The sequence below is a fragment of the Odontomachus brunneus genome, unplaced genomic scaffold, assembly GCF_010583005.1.
Source record: "Odontomachus brunneus isolate Ranch 3 - 2012 unplaced genomic scaffold, Obru_v1 Obru_scaffold_103, whole genome shotgun sequence".
Taxonomy (NCBI): Eukaryota; Metazoa; Arthropoda; class Insecta; order Hymenoptera; family Formicidae; genus Odontomachus; species Odontomachus brunneus.
Genome location: NW_022639553.1, coordinates 854,439 through 876,698, shown reverse-complemented (window position 1 = coordinate 876,698; position 22,260 = coordinate 854,439). Strand labels below are relative to the sequence as shown.

At 40.0% G+C, this 22,260-nt stretch overlaps 2 protein-coding genes across 8 annotated transcripts in view; one reads left to right on the top strand and one right to left on the bottom strand.

Annotated features, from left to right (window-relative positions):
- LOC116848996 (sialin-like) overlaps positions 1-5,480 on the top strand; it is a 20,925-nt gene extending 15,445 nt beyond the window's left edge. For all 4 annotated transcript variants that reach the window (XM_032825711.1, XM_032825710.1, XM_032825709.1 and 1 more), the window contains 7 exons: positions 363-584; positions 745-829; positions 1,052-1,218; positions 1,997-2,146; positions 2,561-2,693; positions 3,745-3,998; positions 4,907-5,480. In XM_032825711.1, coding sequence (XP_032681602.1) covers positions 363-584; positions 745-829; positions 1,052-1,218; positions 1,997-2,146; positions 2,561-2,693; positions 3,745-3,998; positions 4,907-5,200 — 1,305 coding nt within the window. In that variant the 3' untranslated portion in view covers positions 5,201-5,480. The remainder of the gene's footprint in view (positions 1-362; positions 585-744; positions 830-1,051; positions 1,219-1,996; positions 2,147-2,560; positions 2,694-3,744; positions 3,999-4,906) is intronic.
- Positions 5,481-8,512: 3,032 nt separating this feature from the next.
- Positions 8,513-14,583, bottom strand: LOC116848994 (eukaryotic translation initiation factor 4 gamma-like). 4 transcript variants are annotated; one of them, XM_032825703.1, is made up of 3 exons: positions 14,541-14,583; positions 13,801-13,980; positions 8,513-12,609 (listed from the first exon to the last, which is right to left on the bottom strand). In XM_032825703.1, exons 1-3 carry the CDS (start codon positions 14,559-14,561, stop codon positions 10,642-10,644), a joined length of 2,169 nt encoding a protein of 722 aa, XP_032681594.1. In that variant the 5' UTR covers positions 14,562-14,583; the 3' UTR covers positions 8,513-10,641. The 4 variants fall into 4 exon arrangements, with proteins under 4 accessions (XP_032681594.1, XP_032681596.1, XP_032681597.1 ...); XM_032825705.1 differs by having other exon boundaries at positions 8,513-12,474; XM_032825706.1 differs by having other exon boundaries at positions 8,513-12,474; positions 13,858-13,980.
- Positions 14,584-22,260: the final 7,677 nt, after the last annotated feature.

Below are 22,260 nucleotides of genomic sequence, written 5' to 3'. Positions count from 1 at the left end.
ATATATATATATATATATATATATATATATATATATATATATATATATATATATATATATATATATCTTTGTTCTAATATATACTATATAGTTCTAATATTATAATAGGAGAGATATTGAAAGATGCTTTATATATTGCAAAATGATGAGAGGGACATGATAGTTCGTGGTTTCAAAAAAAAGATATGCGTGTCGGTTAGTGCGTAAAAGGTGTAGTAATCATATTTTAAGAATGATAAAAGATTTTAAATCTGTCTTGGAGAACTTTTGTTCCAATCTTGAAGAAAGTTACACTGAGAAATATTTTACATCTTGCGAAATGGTAAATGGGAAATGTTTCTCACTCATATTATGAACGATAGCTGCCACAGGAGGAACGAGCGGAGTCAATTATGCGTGAGGCTTTCTTATGGGGACAGGTGGCCGGGCCTATCTTGGGAGGTTGCCTGGTGTGGGGTCGATCCGGGCCCTCCATGGTGTTCTCACGAGCGGTTCTTAGCGCCTGTTTAGCATCCTTATTAGTACCCGCCGCTTGGCGGGGACCATCGCACGTCGCTCTACGCTTGTTTCAAGGATTATGTACCGTAAGTCGGTAGACTTTATCGCCACAGTCCGCGGATTCGCGATGAAAGCTCGCACATTTCGCACGGCATCGTAAAATAGACGTTTCTACGTTAACGTATGCGGCGCACACGAGCGAGCCACGTGAAACGCGATGAATTATTGCGACATCTTCTTTTGTAGGGCGCGACCATGCCCGCTGCTCACATGTTCGCTATGACCTGGTTTAAGAGCAACCACAGGAGCTGGTACTTCAGTTGTTACGCAGGTAGATCGACGGTGTTGCAAGCGCGGTTGTTTGAGTAAGAAATCACGAATAAGAGCAGTCGCAGATAACGCAGTGTTCGTTAGCGTGTTTTTATACGACTAATAATAGTCGTGGAAATATTTAGACGCCAGGGAGATTTTTTTGGAGGAATTTCATTGAGCGCTCTTAATGATCGCGCGGAGACTCGAGCTAATGGACTAATCCTAATTCCCATGCTTTAAGCCGTCAGCGTGGGTTATTGCCTCACCGGATGGCTGGGCACCGCGGTGGTGCGAACGTTCGGCCGTGATTCTCTGTGTTACGGTCTGGTTCTCCTGGCTCTATGCTGGTACTTCGCCTTTGGCCGATTCGTCAAGGACACACCCAAGTCCTATCAACACGACACAACCGTAAGCGACTTTTTCGGCTAGTTCAGCGTTGTTCGGAGACTATCGTGCACTCGATAGTCTAATTAAGTATGTCAAGCCGTCAGATAAGAGATTTCTGATCTATGGGTGATCTCACGCTGACTCTAGAAATTTTCTGGCGCGTTAAAAGTGAATTGCTGATATCTCAAAAATAATGAGAGAATTTTTAAAGAATTAATTGCATCTAAAAGTAATCACGAACAATTTGATATTGATTCAGAGTCTGGAGTCAAAAGTTAGTCTATTTTGAAGCGTAAGCCTAGCAAATATAATGATGTCGAATGACGTTTTGATGACGTGCTGTCATAAAAATATATGATATGTTTAACAGAGGAAAAGATAATTAAGAGAAATTATGAGAGAAATCTCAATTTTTGTATTTTCAAGTATTAAAATTATGTATGCAAAGTTTCATTGTGGTTCAGAGATCAAAGTTTAAGAGTCAGAAATAATATGAAATAGAGCAAGTAAATTAGAAATGTGTGATGTTAAAGTAAAAGAATGTTGTTATATTCAACTGTATGTCGTACACATACACTGTGTACGTTTTTATACAGAAAATAGAAATATTAGCGTATTTCGAGTTTTCAGTAACTTTTTGCAGAGACTATGCAGGCAATACATTCTTAATTAGCATCTACGCGAGCGATAAACTCGTTTCACAATGATTGCAGTATTATCTTGACATTCGCGATATATATAACTAGTCGACGTGATAGTTTTTTTCGACGCGGTTGTGAGGTTACACCGATGATCACAGGCGGCTGTGATACCATGGGGAAAACTCTTGAGATCCGTACCCGTCTGGGCGTCCGCGGTGGCGACCATGGGAAATCAATGGGGCGACGCGACACTCGCCCTTGGCATGACAAAGTACCTGAAACTCATCTATGGCTTCTCCACAGCTAACGTAAGTCGAACAAAATTTAATGTTGTCGCTGGTACTTCGCGATAATCCCTGTTCTTACACTGAAAAGTTGATATTCTTGTTCTTAGAAAAATTATCTAAAATAGGGTACCAAGTGTAAAATATTCTAAACAAGATTTATTTCTCTTGTTTCGAGAGGAAATTCTCTCCTTGTGTAGAAAAACAAATATCAATTCATACCTAAAAAAAGGGTATCAATTTTTTATCACATTAATATATAAAAGATATCAGGCAGAAAACAAGGGAAAAATGTGTATATTTTATATATTACATACGACAAGTAATGACACGCGAAACGACACTTAGTCGAGGATTTAGTTCTACGATCGATATTGTGAAGAGACAGCTGTGAGCGTAGCAAGTCTCGTTTCGTCACTAAGTTGCCACTCAATTCAGGATTCAGTGCTAACCACGTTACCTCACATCGGTCACTTCATGGCTGCGCTGACCTGCGGTCTTCTCGTCGATCACGTCCGCGAGTCTGGTATAGTTTCCACGACTACCGCGAGAAAGTTGGTCGTCTACACAGGTGCGTTATGACTATCTCTATGACTCCATAAACGGCAATACGTTTACAACACTGCGAAATGCATGTAAGAATTCTAAGTCCTCTAAGAATTCTAAGTCTTCTAAATAATAATTCTTCTAATAGTCTTCTAAATTCTTATTTTAAATAATTCTAAGTCTGATACGCGAGTCAATATTTATGTAAAGGATAATTACACTGTTTAGTAATATTATTGCTATGGGAAATATATCTCATGAGATTAGAAATTTATAAAATATTCAGTATTTAATTTAATTTTTATATTATTGTTATAAGCAGAAAAAGAACACAGAATTGATGCATCAGGCTATAGTTTTATTTACACTGTGAGGTAAATAGATTGCTGGCGTTATCATGCTTCGTAACGAATGAAAACGAAATAGTTCAATGTGTCTAGTTACATGGAGAGGATGTAAAAATTACTGTAAAATTTTGTAACTGAGGAACAGATCAATATTCTGCAATATATCTGACTATTCTTTTGTTTCATATATGTTATTTATATATCTTCTGAACTGAAATGTGTTATTAGAAAATCTACTATATTTTTAGCGAAATTTCCTGTATTTCTTAGCAAGATAGATCATACTAATCGTCTGCTCCTACTAGAAACATAGAAGAATATAAATTCTTCTCGATTTTATATAAAAAAAGATTTTCTCTGTGTACACAAATTAAAAGCTTTTTATGACGTGTAACGCTAAAAGATTCCTCCGACACTTCTGAGGACTTAATTCTCTCTTTGTAATACTTTGTAATACAAACTGCACTTTAAATTTCTTGGAGTGAGACTCCACTCCAAAGTAGTGAAAATTGCGCCAGTCGAAGTTAGAGCGAGAACTTCATTCCAAACGAGTGAGAACTCACTCCAAGAGTGAGAAAATTGCTCGCTTGGAATGAGTTCTCACTCGTTTGGAGTGAGTTTTCACTCGTTTGGAGTGAAATTCTCGCTCTAACTTCGACTGGCGCAATTTTCACTACCTTGGAGTGAAATCTCACTCCAAGAAATTTAGAGTGTGAATCAATCGATTAGCGCACTTCATCCCCGCGGCGCTCCTCTTCGTCGCCGGTTACGCCGGCTGTCAGGCCTTGGGCGCTGCCTGGCTGGGGATAGCAGCCCTCCTCGTTTCCGGTACTGCACCAGCCGGTGCACTCGCTGCCATAGCTGACCTCGCACCTGCGGAATCGCCGGCGTGCGCCGCGGCGGCGTGCGCGCTCTGCTCCACTTTGGGAGCCGCGGGATTGCTGGCCGCCAATTACTTCGTCACTCAGGCTCTTCATGGCTCCGTAAGTTCAATTACGGCCGGACGACACGGCATGGCACACGTGCCGCCCGCGCAAGTGTAACCGGCCGAATCGCGTTCTCTCTCGCCGCATCCGCGGACGCTGGACACACGCGTCACTTGCGTAAGAATAATTTCGCGAAGAGTTCTCGTGTGCTTTCTATACTTCAAATTACTCACGCTACGCCACGCGTTTTTTCTTAATTTCCGGTTAAGTCATCATTGAGAACGTAAAAACCGGTCTAGAACTAAGTTAAAACTTGACAAAAAGCTAAGTTTACTTTCTAAAGTACAATCAGTGTATTCTTTATTGAAATGTGCTACATTTATAATTGATAATTTTTAGTAGAAAAATTATAAGTGCACTGCAACCACAGTAAAATCTCGCTGTGAGAATCAGCTGATAGTAGCGACTGTTCCTATTATCGATGCAGTTTACAAACGCTGACAGTATCATTACACGCGAATCGCATGAAAGTCCTTAATTCTATCGCAGGAAATTGGATTTGAACAAATAACGAATTTGTGTACTACAGATTTTGCAGTGAAATCTCGCTTTCACTGGTTAAAATCCGTAAAATGGAACAGTAAAGTGGCAGTTCCATTGAAAGTCAGTGAACGTTCACTGATTATCGGCGAAATACTCCTTTCAGTGATTCGATCAGAAACATTTTTATTGACTTACCTTAAGAGTTTTTCATACTTTTGATACCTTCTAATGGCAATTTTGTTATATTCTTTTATTAAAAAGAAACTTGAGTCTTTCAGTCAAAAGTAGCACGATGTGTTTAATTAATGCAAAATTAATGTTGTTTAAGTTTCTTCGACGAGCTAAAAGCGCAATTTTATTGTCAGTTTCCGCGTGTGCAATTTGATTCGTAATCGCGAAGAAAACGTGCCTATCGATTTCAGATCGCTGGCTCTTGGCGATTGGTGTTTGGTGTCGCGTCCGTTGTTCTGTTAACGACCGCTGCGGTCTTCCTGGCTCTTGGCAAAGGCGTCCCGCAGCCGTGGATACCGTCCGTGGCAAGACCGCGGAGTCACGACGTAATCTACGAGCAAGACACGCTGGAGCTCGATTACGAGGACGTGGGTGTACAGACCGAGCCCTTTGGGCCGTACGCGTTGGAGGATGATGTTGAGAGTCTAAAGAATGTGCCGCGTTCCGCGTCGATTCACTCGAAGGTCTCGATAACTTCCAACTAAATCGCTATTGTCTTTAGGTGAAAATCGTCCCCGTGCCATTTTCACGTCTCGTCCTGCAACAAGGATAATCTATTCCTGCGCGATTGCCACGATAAAGTCTAGTGTACAGTGAATACGTACTGCGAGTATACCATTAACACGATAAATGTATATAAAGTTTTACGAGCAAGGATTATAGGAGTGCACGAGAACACGTTTTTATACGATTAGCACAGATTGTTCTCGGAGTATACCACGATAGTGAAAAGATTAAAAATAGAATATATGATAATTAAAACTGCGCCAATGGATCTACTATAATTTATTGCACATAGGACAATCCTTTCATTACAGACAAAAAATTTTATAGCAAATTTACTATACATATAGGATTTTGTAATTGAAGAATATTTATCATATATCATATGTCAATAGCATTTTGTCATAATTCATTATCCTTCTGTTTCATATATGCTATTTATATTTCAGGGACTGTGTTGAGGTTTACTACGAAAAAATTTACTATGTTTTTTGGCTAGATAGACTTTATTCTAACCATCTATTTCTGCAGTACTAGAGAGTATGTTAAAATTGAAAAGAATTTATATATGAAGAAAAGTGAGACAATATTCTCTCTCCATATATAACACGCTACTCTTTGAATTTTGCGGAAGATATTCTAAGGATCGCTGCTCCAGAGAGAATCGTTGCAAAACGATGCGATTAACACAGATTAATCGCGAATAATAACAGGTAAACGCGCTTTAAACTGATAGTATCATGTGCGGAAAGTCGCTGATGATAAAGTTATCCGCGTACATTTGAAGAATATTAGCGGATATGAAAAGGAAGAGAAACACGTAACTACAGATTTCTATACTATATCTAGACTGCTAACATTTATGGGTGCACGGTTGAGAAATCGATGCAGATGGTGTTGGGAATGGCAATCATGTTTCAGAAAGGCATATATATCGGGTGTTATATTTCGTGATTATTTTTTTCCTGCTGTTTCAAAATCAGTATAGTAACGAGTTGACAACTGATTAAAAATAGAAAATGTGTAAATACTTTAAAAGAGCAGGTTTCCTTTGTCTTTGAATAAATTACATATTTAATGAAAACATTACACGTAAATCTCTGATTTATTTATTTATTTCTCATACTACGATTTCATTAAAATTGGAAATTTGGAAATTTACTGTTTAATATGTGATGTTAATGTAAAGGCCACATAAACACAAGATATTGAAAATTTTGAGAATAAATTTCCGTGCCTTTTCCTCTTTTTCCTGTGTACTATATAGTGTATGTTCTTTAAGTTTTGAGTCTTTTCTCTTTTCATATCCTGTATATATTCATCTTGCCTTTTTGAAATTTGACGGCTTACCTGTGCATCATGTCTGAGTATAGCAGTCCACGTGTTATGTAGAAGTCTGCGTAAGAGAGATGAGCGAGTTGTTTTCGCCACGAGCTATTCGCTCTCGACTATTGTTGAAGTGGCTTCGCTTCATCCGAACGTTACATCGAGAGTACTTTGTCGATTTTCTCCTCGTTCGTTATTTCCCAACTCGTTAGCTGCGAGTGTACCTGTGCATTACGCACGTTCTCTGAGACAACAATGTGTGTCGACTTTCCATTGCTCCCGAGAAAGAGGGAGAGAGAGAGAAAGAAGGAAAGAGCAAAGCCGTGGCGGATGCGACGTTCTAATTAGATAGCTCACAGGTGAAATGTCCTTATTGATGCCGATAGCATCGCGAAAATGCGTCTACGTCTTTGGCACTTGGCGTATTCACGGCGAATACCGGAAGACGCGATTCAGACACTGCGTAAGATCACTGCCCGCGTTATTAGTGTCCCAATGTCCTGACGTCGGCCTTTCACGTCGGTACGCATGCATATCCGGCGTGTATGTCGAAAAGTCAGAAACACTGTTTAGAGGTGCCGCAGAAAAATGCCTGCCATTCGCCGCGAATTGAGATATTTCACACGTCACTCTTTGCGCCGGGACTCGTTTGATCGACATTCTCAAGCAGGCGATAACTCAATATAGGACTTGCTGTTACTACTTGCGGTACACTCAAAGGAATAATAAACTATTCGTTGATTTTATTTCTTGATAAATCTTGATGTCAAGATAAGTTATTACGCACGTTACGCGTTTTTCAACCCCTTTAGCCATAGCAGGGACATTCCACTTATTCCTTCTTTATTTTTGGTGATTTTAGTCAACTTATCAGCACAGTTAATCAATTATATTATTACTATAAGCTTTCATAAGTATAAGGAAGTAAGAATAACTAAAAAATCATTTATATGTTTAATTGTTAAGTTATTATAAATAAGTAAGTGTAGTAAGAAAAGCACTTTTTTTGCAAACAAATATTATTTTAAGAATATAATTTTAAGAATATAACTATTAAGAATCGACGCATCGGAATATTAATAGTTTACTCAGGATAACTAATAATATCTTCTCTTTACACATTCCTTTTAATATTTTTAGTAAGTTCTATTTTTTTACAACAAACTATTAAAATATTGATATTTTTTATAAAATTTTTTTGTTAAAAGTGCGAATAACGAAAAGTGAAAAAATAAAACAATTAGAAAAATTAAGAAAATTACAAAATTAGAAAAATTAGAGAAAAAATAAAAAAATAAAAAATATGAAAATAGATATTTTTCCGCTGCATCCTCATTGTTATATTTTCGGGTAATGCTAAAAGACTATTAATTTTAAAAACTATACTTATTGGATTCGCCACTTTGAATTTAGATTTTTTTACTTCAGTTTCGTCATCAGCTGCCCCGAAAGCCCCCATATGACAATAACGAACCAATTTGCAATTACAATTTTCATTATCAATCAAATGGGCGATAATTTCAACAACAATTATTGTGTGTGTAATTTTCTTAATCCACTCCGAATATCAAATTCGCGATCTGTGTTTAATTAATGAAACCTATTAACAATTTGGTTGTTTGATCACTCTTGCATTTCGACACTTGTGCAAATCGGGCATTTGTCGGGAGTTCCGCTTTCAGGCTCTCAGATACGCCAGCGGTATCTGTGTCGTGTGGAGTAACGTGTTTTCCGACTAAGAATTTGCCAAGCGGGCTCTCCGAATGCGTGGAAACCGTCGTGCGAGATCTTATGATCTCCGCCCTCGGCCGCATACTCGCGCGCGGCTGTGCAAGTTTGTGTAGATCCGACCAGGCCGGTGTCGCAAGTCGCGACGCTAATTACCGGCAGTAGACGCGTTACTATTCTTTCCCGGTAACGCTGACTCTCAGGGACTTATGAAATGAATTCTCACACAACGCCCTGTCTACCGTCCGACTCTTTCTTTATTTCGATGCGTATATATCACACTAGTCGTTTACGTAACATAGCGTATTTACAGTCGTAAGAGTGGAGTACGCTAGCGGTGCCTACGAGGCTAGGGCTTTCGCAGGCGGTGTCCTGCGACTCAACGGAGACCGATGTCCCGCGGGATCTCTCCCAGATAGTCAGCAAGGATAGATGCATCAATGACAGATTTTTTGCTAGCGAATGTTTGCTGCACCTCTTTGTTTCTCAGTGCAATTAAGGCTGCTGCGTCCTCGCTGCGCCTATCTTGATTAATGACGCCGCAAGCGAGAAAACCAAAAATCTTGCAGAATAGGCCGAAATAGAAAGTTATGTCTATAAGATGACACTTGTAATCGATTGAGCATATCTATAATATAATATTCCAAAACCTTTTAATTCCAACGATCAATAAATAACCGCAGAAATCACGTGAGAAAAATCATGAGAGTCGGTAGGCTGAATAGAAAGGTTGCATGTCACGTAATTCCTACGATTATTTATTGATTGTTAGGACAAAAGGAAAGTTTTCGGAATATTCTACAAATATGCTTGATCGGTCACAGCTTTATGGATATATCCTTTTGTTTCAGTGTATTTCGCATGAATTTTGGACACACATTTTCTCGCTTCTGACGTCATCAATCGAGATTGCCGCGACGAGGGGCCTCAAAAGCAACGTAAATATATTTCTCCAGAATTGGAGAAATGTAACATCTTTATATGATTATCGTGATGTAATTGTACTACACATTTTAAGCTGTTTTACCGAAGTTGTTAATGTTGTTAATATAAGTTGTTAATGTAAGCTATTGATTAACCTAACCCCTAGGTTAATCATTTACCGGTGATTTCAACGTTACACTTCCTTTTATTCTATTATTATTAATTTTATAAATGAGATGAGATGATTTCAACACGGAACAGAGTAGCAGGAATTAACTTTACGCGATAGCTAGAGGGTAAATATATGAGTGAAGATTATTTTTCTGCAAGAGAGAAAAGAAATTCCATTGTCTATTTCTCTCAATCGGCCATACACTGATGCGTCTACTTTGGTAGATATAAATTATGCGACGACGAATGATAAATGTGCGCGTCGGCAGGCGCTGGAAAGTTAACGTGCAGAAAATCGGCCGAGCTGCGCAGCGGCGATTTCCCTTTCGTGAAACCGATTCGATTCATTAACGACACGAATGCGTCCGTTGCGTGCGCGGTGGTCTTCGCGGACGGACGTGTATATATCCGTTCGTTCTCCGCAAGAAAAATCGCTGCCGTTGACGTAAGCCGCTTTGTCACGCCTAAAGTACATTACTACGAGGGTTTGACGGCGTTCCAGTATACTTAGCACTAACAAATCATGGACCACGTATATTTAAGTGTGAGGTCATCTCTTAACCTTTGGAATCGGCTCTTTCTCTTAACAAAACTTGAATATCTGCTTGGATCAAGCAGTCATCTAATTTCTAACTTTAAAAAGGAGCGTATCTAACGACGGCGATGTCCCGAAATATTGCGAGACGCTAATTCGCGGTTTGCCTCGTCAGACCTTGCGCGTTTTGTGAAAAGCCGTGTCGCGATGCAAATTGTCGAGTTACATCTAGCTGAGGCTCCTGATCCCCTGGTCGCGGAATTCTTGCTTGATGACGTCAGAAGTGAGAAAATGCATGCCCAAAATTCTGGCGAATTACATTGAAATAAGAAGATATGCTCAAAATGATACTTGCGGTCGATTGACCATATTTGTGAAACTTTCCGAAAACTTTCCTTTTCCTCGAAATTAACAATCCTCCTTTTCTCATGACCTCGTCACGTTAGTTTTTCAGCTATTTATTAATTAGAGTAAAGGCAAAGTCTCCGGAATATTTTGCAAACTTGCTCAGTCGATCTCAAGTGACACTTTATGGATATATCTTTTATTCCAATGTATTTCGCAAGAACTTTGGGCACATATATTTTCGCTATTCTGACATCATTGATCAAGATGGCTGCGGTGAAAGAGAGCACAGGAACAAAAACTCTACAATAATTTAACTCATAATTTACTTGCAGCGAGTAAAATACTTCTTCGTTAGGAATCCCTAACTACTCCTAGCCGCTTCGGCCTTCGTTACATCTTCTTCCTCATCATGTCTTTCTCCTCCTCGGCGTCGTTCGTGATGATCTGCACGCTTCTCACCGGACCCGTTTTCCTGTAGCTCGAGGACGGCGTCGTGGTGCTGGTTACCATGGTAGTCGGCATTATCGTCGTTCGTTCGGCGTTGATCGCTAGGTTCACCATTCTCAATAGCAATGCTTCCCTGATCGGTGCCGGCAGGATCTCGTCGCCGTCGTCGGTTATGTCCTGCGTGTAGAATTTCTGTCTGTAGACTCTCTTGGAGTACCTCCCGTCGTGGTAGTCGTCGTACTGATGATAGAGCGGGTTCAGAGCTCTGGGGTACACCGGCCGTCTGAGGGGTACTCGTTCGCCATATTGCACCTGTTGATCAAACGCCAAATCGGGTCTGGGAAGTGGCGCCTGATAGCCTGCCGGGTACGAGGGATACGGTTGCTGATCGTACAAAGCGTCCTCGAGGTAGCTCTTCGGGTAGGACAAAGCTTGCACGCCATATTGACTGACCAGCAGCCTCCTCAGTAGCATTTGGAAGTCGCGTCGGCTCAGAGGCGGTGCGATGGGATTCGGTGACTCTGGAGGTAGCGCCAGTCCGTGGTTGGGACGGTAAGGATATTCGGGTGTGGTCGGCTGGTAGTCTCTCTCATCGGGATGGACTACTGGATTCGGAACTGGGCGCAGGATCGGCCGCCTCTGCTCGGGTTCTTGGTAGAGCAACGGTCGCATTACCGGACGCGATCGCATGTAATTTGCGTTCATCGCGACCCGCGCCTCGTCCTCGTGATCGACCACGCCGGGGTTTTCCGTCAGGTAGTGGATGTTAGGATCTGTCGTGGTCGAATAGACCGAGCCCGGTTGTTGATTCGGGGGATGTCGAAACAGAATCCTGCCGATCGGTATCGTCCTGTAGACACCTCCTCCGTCCTCCTCGATGCTGCTCTGCTGGGACGACACGAGTATTCTGGACGGTAGTTCTCGCAGGTACTGCTCGGGTTGCTGCCTCACGTAGACCGGTTCGGTGCTCTGTCGGACATAGTCTCGGTTTTCACCGGGCAATCTCGTGGAAGGGCGAAGCAGGACTTGCTGGGTTGGCGCGCGATCGTCCTGAGTGGGCTTCGTCTCTGTCTCGAAGATCCGAGGAGATCCCTCATACTTGGAGTTGTCGAATCGGTTTGGCCCTAGATTGTCCCGATTGATGTAGATCTTTGGTCGCGAAGTCACAGGGATTCTCTGCAAAATCCTGTTCGGAGAAGACGTGGTGAACAGGGGACGCGTCGTGGATAAGGAACCTCCGTAGACATCGGAGTGATCGTCGCTATTATCCGTTGCCGAGTTTGGCTTAGTAGTCTCGTCGTGTAGTTGCCTCCTTAAGGTGTTCCCCGTCGTGATTTTAGCCTCGTCCTCTTTATCTACGAAGTCTTCGGAGATAGGCGGGAGGCTGTGCTCGATCGGCCGCTTTGCGAAGACGATTCTTCGGTAAACACCGCTCTTGTCGTCTGTGGTGGGTCGATTGATTTGGGAGTCCTCGTCTTCGATGCCTTCGTCCACCACGATCGGCCTCTGCTGGCCGTTGATGATGAAACGAGGTCTGCTCTTCGGCGTGCCTTTCAAGTAATGCCCGAATATCGTCTTCGGGGCCTCCGTAGTGGTGGTGCTTGTTGTCGTCGTGGTGGTACTGGTGGTCGTTTTCCTCGTCCGAGGAATCGACTGTACGACCGACGACTTGGTCGGCGTCTCCGTCGTCGTCGTGGCGTACACGATGCTCGGCTTCTTCGTGCTCGTTACCGTGCGGTTGACACGCGGTATGCTCTGCACGACCGACACGTGTTCCTGCAACGGTGACACGGTGGTCGCTTTAAAGCCCGTCCCGTTCGACGAGGAGTACGAGACTCTCTTTATTTCGCCATCGGCGTCCACGAAGCCGAATGTGCCCTTTATGTTGCCCAGAACATCGCGACTCTCGACCTAATGAAGCAAGTGTTCCGCGTTTAATTCTTCACGCGCGGGATCATCGCAAATGTGATTCAAGTTTGGCATGAAATAATCATGCGAACATCTGAAAATTCTCCAATGTTTTACGAATTTGTTCAGAGTGTCAATATACGGAAAAACACTCGTGTACATGTGAATTAAGTCAAACTGAAAAGCCCTCTACTACTTTGCAAACAACCACGCAAAATTCTGATTCACCAAGACTTTTGTGTTCCGGCCACTACCTTGGTTAATGATATCAGAGGGTCGAGAAAACATATGTCGAAAATTCTTGCGGAATACGAAAGGTTATGTCCGTGAAATGACACTTGTGATCGATTGAGCACATTTGTAAAATTTTTTTTTATTTCAACAATTAATAAATAGCAAATACCGTGCAACTAACGTGACACGTAATCTTTCTTTTTAGCCTACCTCTCCTCAAAGTTATTAACTAAAGAAGATTGCCGGACGATTGCGCGCAATTATTTGCTAATCACCTTTAATTAATTTAATCTAAAATTTTATTTAATTTAAATAATTAGGTTAATTAATTAATTAGGTTAAATAATTAATTTAAATAATTGATCTCAAAATTTTACGTGGTTGTTTGAAAAAATGGTAGAGGAGTGTTGTGTTCAGTTCGAACTGATTTACGTGTACACGAGCGCTTTCCCACATATCATCAGACATCCTGTATGTGCAGTCTTATTTTGAGGAAAATGAAATAAATTATTGTCCTATTATCAGGTAACTCCAGCGTAACTAAAAGGTTCGTAAATAATTTTGTGAAGCTTTAGCTATCGTTTATATTTGAAAAGATAAAGTATTTTTCGCGTTCCAATTATTAATAAGCGAGCAACATTGTAAATTTCAAAAGTGCGTATGGATAAGAGCATCAGGTGTTATACAACAAGATTTGTATGCGAACTTACAATTGTGGGAGGCGATTGCGTCTCTACGCGATTACCAGAGTAAGTATTGACATTGATGTGGCATTAACATTGTCATTAACATCACATTACGTTGCGCAATCTAGCCGCCGTGATTGTAATCAGTATGAAGGAAAAAACTGACGATAATTATATGCGATACATTGTGGGAACATGTGCGCGATGCGATTTATTGCTTTAAAAAAAAAAGCCGACAGGCGCGGTCGATATTACGCTGTTTACGCGTAATCACCTTGAACGATCCGTCGCCGGCCTCGTAGCCATATGTGTAAGAACCGTCTTCGTTCACCTTTCTGATTTGTTTCAAGATCGCCACTTGATGATCATGCTGCGTTTCCGATGTTTGCTGGTCCGTGACGTTGGTGCAGCCGGCAGTCACCAGACAGAAGAATGCCATCAGCCATGGCGTCATCTTAAAAGCAAAAGATGATTTTTCTCTCTGGAGCAAGAACGCAGTAGTAGTCGCGCGACTCTAAGCACGACGATAATTTATCGTGAATATTATGAGGAAATAGCGTTTCAAGGCGGAAAACGATGTGCACTACGTCAAATGAGTGAGTGAATTCTGAAAAACGGCGAACTCTCTTAATGATCTTTCCTCCGGCGACTACAATACTTTGAATTTATTCCACGTTTACGCGCAAGGCGAGGTACTCCCTGAACGCGTTTTCATCCACATAACGGTCCACACGTCACTTTACAACGTTTGGCGTTTTCAGATAGATTTCAGGATAAATCCTGCTGGTGCACGGGTGAGAAACATCACGTGCAGCCGTTCGCCGATGCGCGCACTTTCCCACGAGCACCAACGTCGACCTCGCGAAAAATCGGCGGAACGTTCGGATCGAACACTGTGTTTAGATTGATAGCGGCTGAAATCGATCTCGCCTCTCGCGCACGGATCGCGCACCACGAACGCGTTCGCGCACTTGCGCCCGCAGTCGATGGACTTGCACGGGAAGGTGAGTATACCTTGCTGGAACTGGAAACCATGTTACCGCGGATGCGGTGAATGTTCTTAATACCGCGTGGGGTGTCGGGTGCCGTTATATATAGGGTGACACAATAGGCAACCACCGCGCCCCTTCCACGACGCGCCGCGTCGCTCCGCCATACGCTCAACCTTGATGACCCTTAAACGTTCATTAAAGCATTGGAATACCAAATGACAGCTCTAGACTGCCGTAAAAAGAAGAGAAAGAGAGAGGAGAGAAAGAGAAACTACGCAAAGGTGCAATGTTCTGCGGGCGAGCAGTAAATACGCGACAATAAAGGCCCACGCTGCTGTGTTTGTTCATCTCGATTACAGCGCGTTCTCTCGTCAGCGAAATTGCCCAAGACGGGATTACTTTAATGAGTGGAAGGCGCGAAGAGGCGCTCGTTGGGTGATCGACCGGTGCTCGCAAACGGACGATGGGGAAGCGACGTTGCTTTCCGCCTTTGTTAAAGAGACCGACCTGGCTATGATTAGTGTCCAACTTTTATATCCCGGGCAGGTTTCACGCCGTTTTAATCATTTAACGTGTACATCCCTTTCTCCTATTAAGACACACGCGAGTCCTCGTGATTTCATGCTGACATAAACCAACGATCTTCCCGAAGCAAATCTCGCAAACCTAAGTGATTAACGCTCTTTGTTCCCTTTTCCTTCCTTTCCTCCAACCGCTTGTCGCGATTTGACGTAGAAACTGCCGGAAACCCGAAGAAACTCGCACGACTCCGCGTAAGGGGGTCCCCTGAAGAAAGTGCACCGCGACGACGGGCGACGAAAAGGAGCGGATGTGCGCCCCCTCCCGCCCCCTCGTCCCGACGAGGGGACGAACGGGGTGTCCCGACAGAATGGGACACAACGGAGAAGTTTGGCTCCGGAGACAAGTGAAAGCCACGTGGGAGTTAACGGCCGGGCAAGAACAGTAGTAGACTGTAAAATCTGTAACAATAGTTCCCATAGTGTGCAACACCGGTATTGTGGTATTCGCTCCACTCTAGGCACTCCCACAGGACAATTATTACATCATGCAATTTCCTCCGTGTTTCGTATTCACTTTTTTGATGCCACCTTGATAGGCCTCGTGTTCGCGGACGTATCGGCTGTCTATCTCGCCTCGTGTCGCACGTTTCCTCCGCGCTGAGGATTGTTGTCTCTCCTCGAGGCCTCTGCGAGTTGGGATTTGCACGCGCGCGCGCGCGCGCCTGCAACGCGGCCGACACGAGCGCATTGTCACCGAAATAATAAAATATGCAGGATATCCGGGAAAGGTGCACGAGATGTATCGGGAGACACGCGCACTTTCTCCCGGTCGCGCGTCTAATTCCTCGACGAAACCGCGATGTCGGTGTCTTCTTAACCCTCTCGCGCTTGTCTCGATATAGATGGATTGTCGATAAAATTACATTGTTGCCCACAGCAATCTCTCTTCGATTTAGAAGCTGCCGATTATCGTTCACTTGGTAGTTAAGCCGCGGATTAAACCATTTTCGTTGGGAGGAATCCGTTGGAGTTGAGCGACAAATGAGATCTCGTTATCCATTTACGTTATTGAGGTTTAATTTACCAAAACCCCGCGACTTTCGACGTTGTGTCACTTTGCGCATAGAAAAATGTCATACTGTTCAAGAAAGCGATTACTCAGTTTACAGATTATTCAACAGGAAATATTTTCTTATATAATGGAGTTAATATAATGAAGTATCTTAAGATATACTGATGACAGATTGCAGAAAAAAGCTCATTATTATGTACTTAAAAGAATAATTTGTTCTCTTTACAAAGATGTTATAAAACTTTATAAACTTTACTTACTTTAAAGAAAAAGATAATTTAACTTTGTGTAGCAAACAAACTGAATTTTTGCTTTAATTTAATATGTTTGACTGAAGTGCTAAATTTATTATATTATTTATATCTCATCATCTGGCGTGTAATTCAAGATTAAGATAATTATAAAATTTATATTTAGTAAAGATATCTTCCAACTAAGTTTGTGATGTATATTTCCTTAAAATTATTGTATTGCAATTTTTATGACAAATTATTTGTAAATGAAGGAGAATTTACTACAGAAGTCCTACAATTTTTAATATATTTCTTGTGATTTTTTGTTAATTCTTTAGTTCTAAATTTTATTTTTATTTTATGATATTGTACGACTCTCTTCTTTCTTAAATTGTTTCAAGTAGATATGTTAACTTTATAATTCAAAAAATCGATACATATATATTAGTATTAGAATTCAAAATATTGAATACATATATATTATAGTATTAGAATTCAGAATTTTGAATAAATTTGATAAACTTATAATATATTTTTTGGGAGAACATATAAATTTTTGAAATATATACTTGTAACAATTATTTGAATGCAGTTTGTATTTTTTGTGTATAAATCTTTATCATTAAAATTCTCACTAAAAAATTGTCAACTTTTAATATGTCAATGCACGTTCTTATTTCTATTTATTTTAGCTTCAATTCTCGCCAATGTATTAAAAATGAATAGAATAAATTTCTAATATCTAATAGATTTCTTTGTGACACGTTACAGTGCGGAACGCGGAAAATAGGAATTAACGTGTTTAGTTTTTTTAGAAATAGATAATGAGCGTGGAGTTAATGGTAGTAACGCAGCCACATATCACAAATTACCTCAGACGTATGTATTTCAACTGGCACTCCTACTTCGTTACCCATGAGAGATTCAACATTATGCCTTTGGAAAGCACAAGTACGCGTTCCTTTTTCGGTGACTAACAATACCGAAAATTCGTTGAAACCGTGCCGTTCCTTATTACGGTAATATGTTATTTAGGCGTGCCAAAACGAGCCGCGAATACGAATTGCGAAATGCACTTTAGTATGTAATCAAACAATTCACCATGAGCGCTCGCGATTAGAACGTACAGGAATTTACGAAATGCAACTGACTGAGTCAATTTTACGTAAATTTTCGAAAATTCAAGGGCTGAAAATTACGAATGATGAATGGTAACATAAACATGTTAAAAAATGGTTCATTTTTTATTTCACACAAAATTAGCCACATATCACTGCTTGAAATTCTATAGTTTAATTTGTGATTGTGGAAAAGTACTGGTTTGTGCAGCATCAATTGATTGCATGAAGAAACATTAATTTCTAAGTAACGACCTTAATGTTCTACTTTATCGTGCATGCGAATCGAGTTTATTATTGCATCTGGCTCATTATTTCCATCGAGCCGTCGGAATATAGGCGCTAAGTCATCACAAAGTACTTCTCATCCTAAATACATATTTTATCATCTATAATTAACTTGTGTGTGTTTCTTTATGTGTTGGTAGACTGACTCATTGATGCCACGATATATAACGCCTCGAGTATGCTGCCTTCTGTACGGCATTGCATTCCGTGGTAAAGTGCGTTAGGAACTATGCTCTCTCCTTTTTCTCCCTTCTTTTCTCTCTCCTTCTCTCTTTCTTCCTTTCTCTCTCATCTGGAGATACATTCACTTTTCTTATATATTAATCATCGAGATATGTCGAATTATACAGTTCACATCTTCTAAAAATAGCGTAAAATAAAGAAAAAACCTGTACAATCTCATGAAATCGTAAAAAACAAAATTTAGAACCAAATAATTTTAAAAAACATACGCAAGAAGCATATTTTAAATTGTAACATTTCTGTAAAAAAAATTTCCTTTGTGTTTAGAAATAACCTAAAAGTGCAGGACAAAATTCTTTAGGGAAGTATGAATCACAGATTTAATTGGAGAAGATTAAATGTAAATTTTATAATTATCTCGATGCCAGATAGTGAGATATCAAATAATATTATTACAACAGATTTCCCAGATATGAAGGATATTAATATTATCGCTGCTAAAAATCGCATATTGTTTGCTTTTTCCGCAGACGCAACTGCGAGGAAATGTTTTCACGTAACGCACGTATGTACGATGAAAGTGAAGCTTTACCGCGAAATTATTGTAATTGGATTACTTCAGAGGATTATGCGTTTGCAATTGTTATCTTTGTGTAGCTACCGGTCTTTCTCGCTAACGTCACGTCGGGCATGTAGCGCATCTGAATGCCGTAAGTGCCGTCGTTAAATCATGTCAATCTGCGTGTTTATATCTACCGGGAGAGTCGTAAAAATGGAATGGTCGTCACATCCTTTTGACATTTACTGCGTAGGGTAGAGGATGTTGCGCATGAACGCCGTCCTGTACTCGTCATACTTCTTATCCATTCCGCGTGATTGAACCGCGTTGACACTCGCTAATGACACCGGCGTCCATCTGTCCAGCTGTTGGACATTTCCTATGCTTGTCTATTTTCCTCAATCATGACGGAACGCAACCGATGCTACTGCTTGCCTTAGAAAAGTTTCTTTGATAGTCTTTAAAAGGTGTTCTCAATCAACAGATATTGACGATATATTTATATATATCAGCTTTCTCTGAAATTATAATTTTACACTGAGAGAAATTATCCGATAAAAAATTAAAAAACAAATACTTACGAGCAAAATACCGATAAATTTTTATATCCGATTAGGTTATCCGATTAAATTGAATACTTTCGATCATAATGGCATTTCATCAGATAAACTGATCAAGAAATTATGAACCGATATTTCTCGTCGGATGTTTTCTGATCGGGTACAAAAATTCATCGGTATTTTGATCAGAAATATCCGTTTGTTAATTTCTTATTGGATAATTTTTCTCAGTGTACTTATGATTACTTGTGGTTCGTGAAATATCGCAATTATCAATTCTCCAAGTATGCGGTATGTGCTACAATTTGTTTCCCGCTGAGGGATTTTAGTACGTTACGGAGATTTTTTGTTATTATCAATTTATATCGTTCACTCAACTGTGAAGTACTACTTACGGTAATTATATAGTTGCGGTGATACTTAGGAATTCCCGCGGAACACAGAGATTGCGTATATATATCGCGGAGATACGCGGTCGTTTGTTAAACGATAGTAGCAATTGTCTCACTCATCTTCTACCGGTAAAATGGAGAGTGTGTTTAGAAAGCAGTAGTGAAACTTTCGCTAACAATCTGCGACTTGCGTTAAACCACAAAACGATAAATAAATCGTGATCTATAGTTTTACGGTCCACTGAAATGAAGTTCAAGGTTGCGCGTTAAGTTACTGTGATATAAAATGTTTTTAGCATATTATATTAATAAAAAAATAGGGATAGAGTTGTCTTTACATATACTTATTTTATTTTAATTAAAGTTCTGACTTGAAAGAGCTTATAACTACAACACTATTTTATAAGAAACTTTTTTATTTTTTTAATATCTTTACTCATACAAATATCATACAGGTGGTATACTTTTGCTTGCTTATATAAATGCATATAAACGTATGGCAATGTGTATGTTGCAATTTCGAAAGAAAAATAGTATTTTAGATCTTTCTCCCGTATGGAATTTTTTTCGATCAAAAACGAAAGAGAGAGAATATAAGTAAATTAAAGTATTAAAGAGAGAAATTAATAAATAAATTAATGATTATTTTTTTTCAATCTAATTATAATACTTAAATGGGTAAATTACATTTTTAGGTTAAAGAAACAACAATATCAACAATTTACTTAAAAAAAACTAACAGATGGATATGTTTGATTTTATATATGTAATTAAGTTATATATTTACATTTAGAAAATGTTATTTTTATATTTTTGCGCTGAAATGACGTCACATTATTATTGTCTGCAGCTTTCCTGATTTATATAATTTACATTTGTATAATAGTACAATCCAAAAAATTGAAAAAAAAAACTTATACAATAGTGTTGTAGTTATATAGTCTTTCGGCATTTTTATTTTAATTTTTGTCTTAATTATTTTTTTAATAGAATAGAAAGAAATTTTAACAAGAAATTTTAATTTCTTCTTTAGAATTAGCTAAAAAATTTAATTGTTTCAAAATTTAATTTCTAATTTGAAAGAGATTATAACTACAACACTATTTTATCAGAAACTTTTTCAGTTTTTTAGTTAGATTATTATACAAACATAAATTATGCAAGCCAGAGAATCGTGCAAGAGCTGTAGGCAATAAATGCTATAACGTCATTTTTGCATAAAAACTCATCATAAATTTTTTTTATGTAAATATATTGCTCAGATATATATATAAAAAATTTAAATATATACTTAATAGTTTGTTTTAAATAAATTCCCCAATATCGTTATTTTTTTGGCTTGAAGAAATAATTAATGTTGTGACTTCATTTCCTCACAAAAACACAAATTTTTTAAATTCATTGTAAATATATTATTCAATTATATATATATATATATAAAATTCAAATATTACATACATTTAGTAGTTTTCCTTTAAACAAATTCCGGAATATTATTGCCCTTTTGGTTTGAAAAAATAGCTTGCTTCCTTAACTGAATCGATACACATACACCAGAATTGAATTCGCCCACATTATTATGTTTCTTTTCCGCCATACGTTTTGCAACAGGAAGCTTTATCTCATTGTATGCAGGCAATAGAACTTGATACATCTTGTCGATATAGAGTGTCGGGAATAAATCATCGATCCAATTTACTTTCAAGATTGCATCCACGCGCACGTTCAAAAAATGAGATAATACACTTTAGGAACGAGCGGTCATGTGTAAACCGTCTGGCGTGGTTTGATTTAACACTTCGCTCGACCCTTTCATTTTCGATGACTTTCACCCGAACGCTCACAATCTACTTTTACCGCAAAATCGAATATTCAAGTCGGATAATACGTATCCTTGTTTATCAAGGTATCGCTTTCGATGCGCGCGCTTATTATATATTCAAGTCGCCGCGCGCGGAAAAAGTCTCGAATTTATGATTAACGACGTTACGAAAGTCCCTCCGCGCGTTCGAGGGCCGCGCGTTCTATTGAAATTGACATTTCATTAAGATTACCTTTCAAGCGAAACCAGCGTCTTACACGGTCATTATGTGATTTCGCACGTCGAAGTTGATTGGATACGCAAGGTGACCGAACGGAATAAGATGCAACCCAATCTGCATGAGATTTATCTAACCTTTTCAGGAACGGTATTCTCTTAAGTCGCCGCCGATACACAAAGACGAGTTATTAAGCAGATAACGCAAGATTCCCCAGGCATGACTTGCACAGTTGCAATTAATGTTTCCATTTTAATTTCTATTCATCACCTAAAACGCCTGTCTGTGGGATGCCCGACAATGTTGCCCGTTGATTTACGAGCGCTGAACGCGCCGACTGTTCAATCGAGCGTCCGCTAGTTCGCGACGGCACGTGGCTCATAATCGGAGCGGAGAAAACGCCGCAGGTGAATACGTGGAGCCGTCGTGACGTAACGACGTTTATATATACGTCGTGCACCACGCCGCCTTTCCCACTTTTCTAATTTCCACTCGCGGAAGCGCCGGCGTGCGTGTTTAGCCGCGGCAAATAACGCGCGTCGTCGGTTCGTTAATTCCGTCTCGCGAGAGTTACACGTAAAAATTCACACGTCCGGCAATGCACGGGCGACAGGGTCCCGTTTCGCTGGGACAGGTCGTGCGAAACAAGATTATGCTCGTTCCGACGCGGGTGACAAGTTTTGTCGAACAAAGAGCGTGTTAGTCAGACCGTCAAAGGATGGCGCGACTTAGCATTCCGAGGATCGACCCCGTCGGGGCCAAGAGGGAACTACAAAA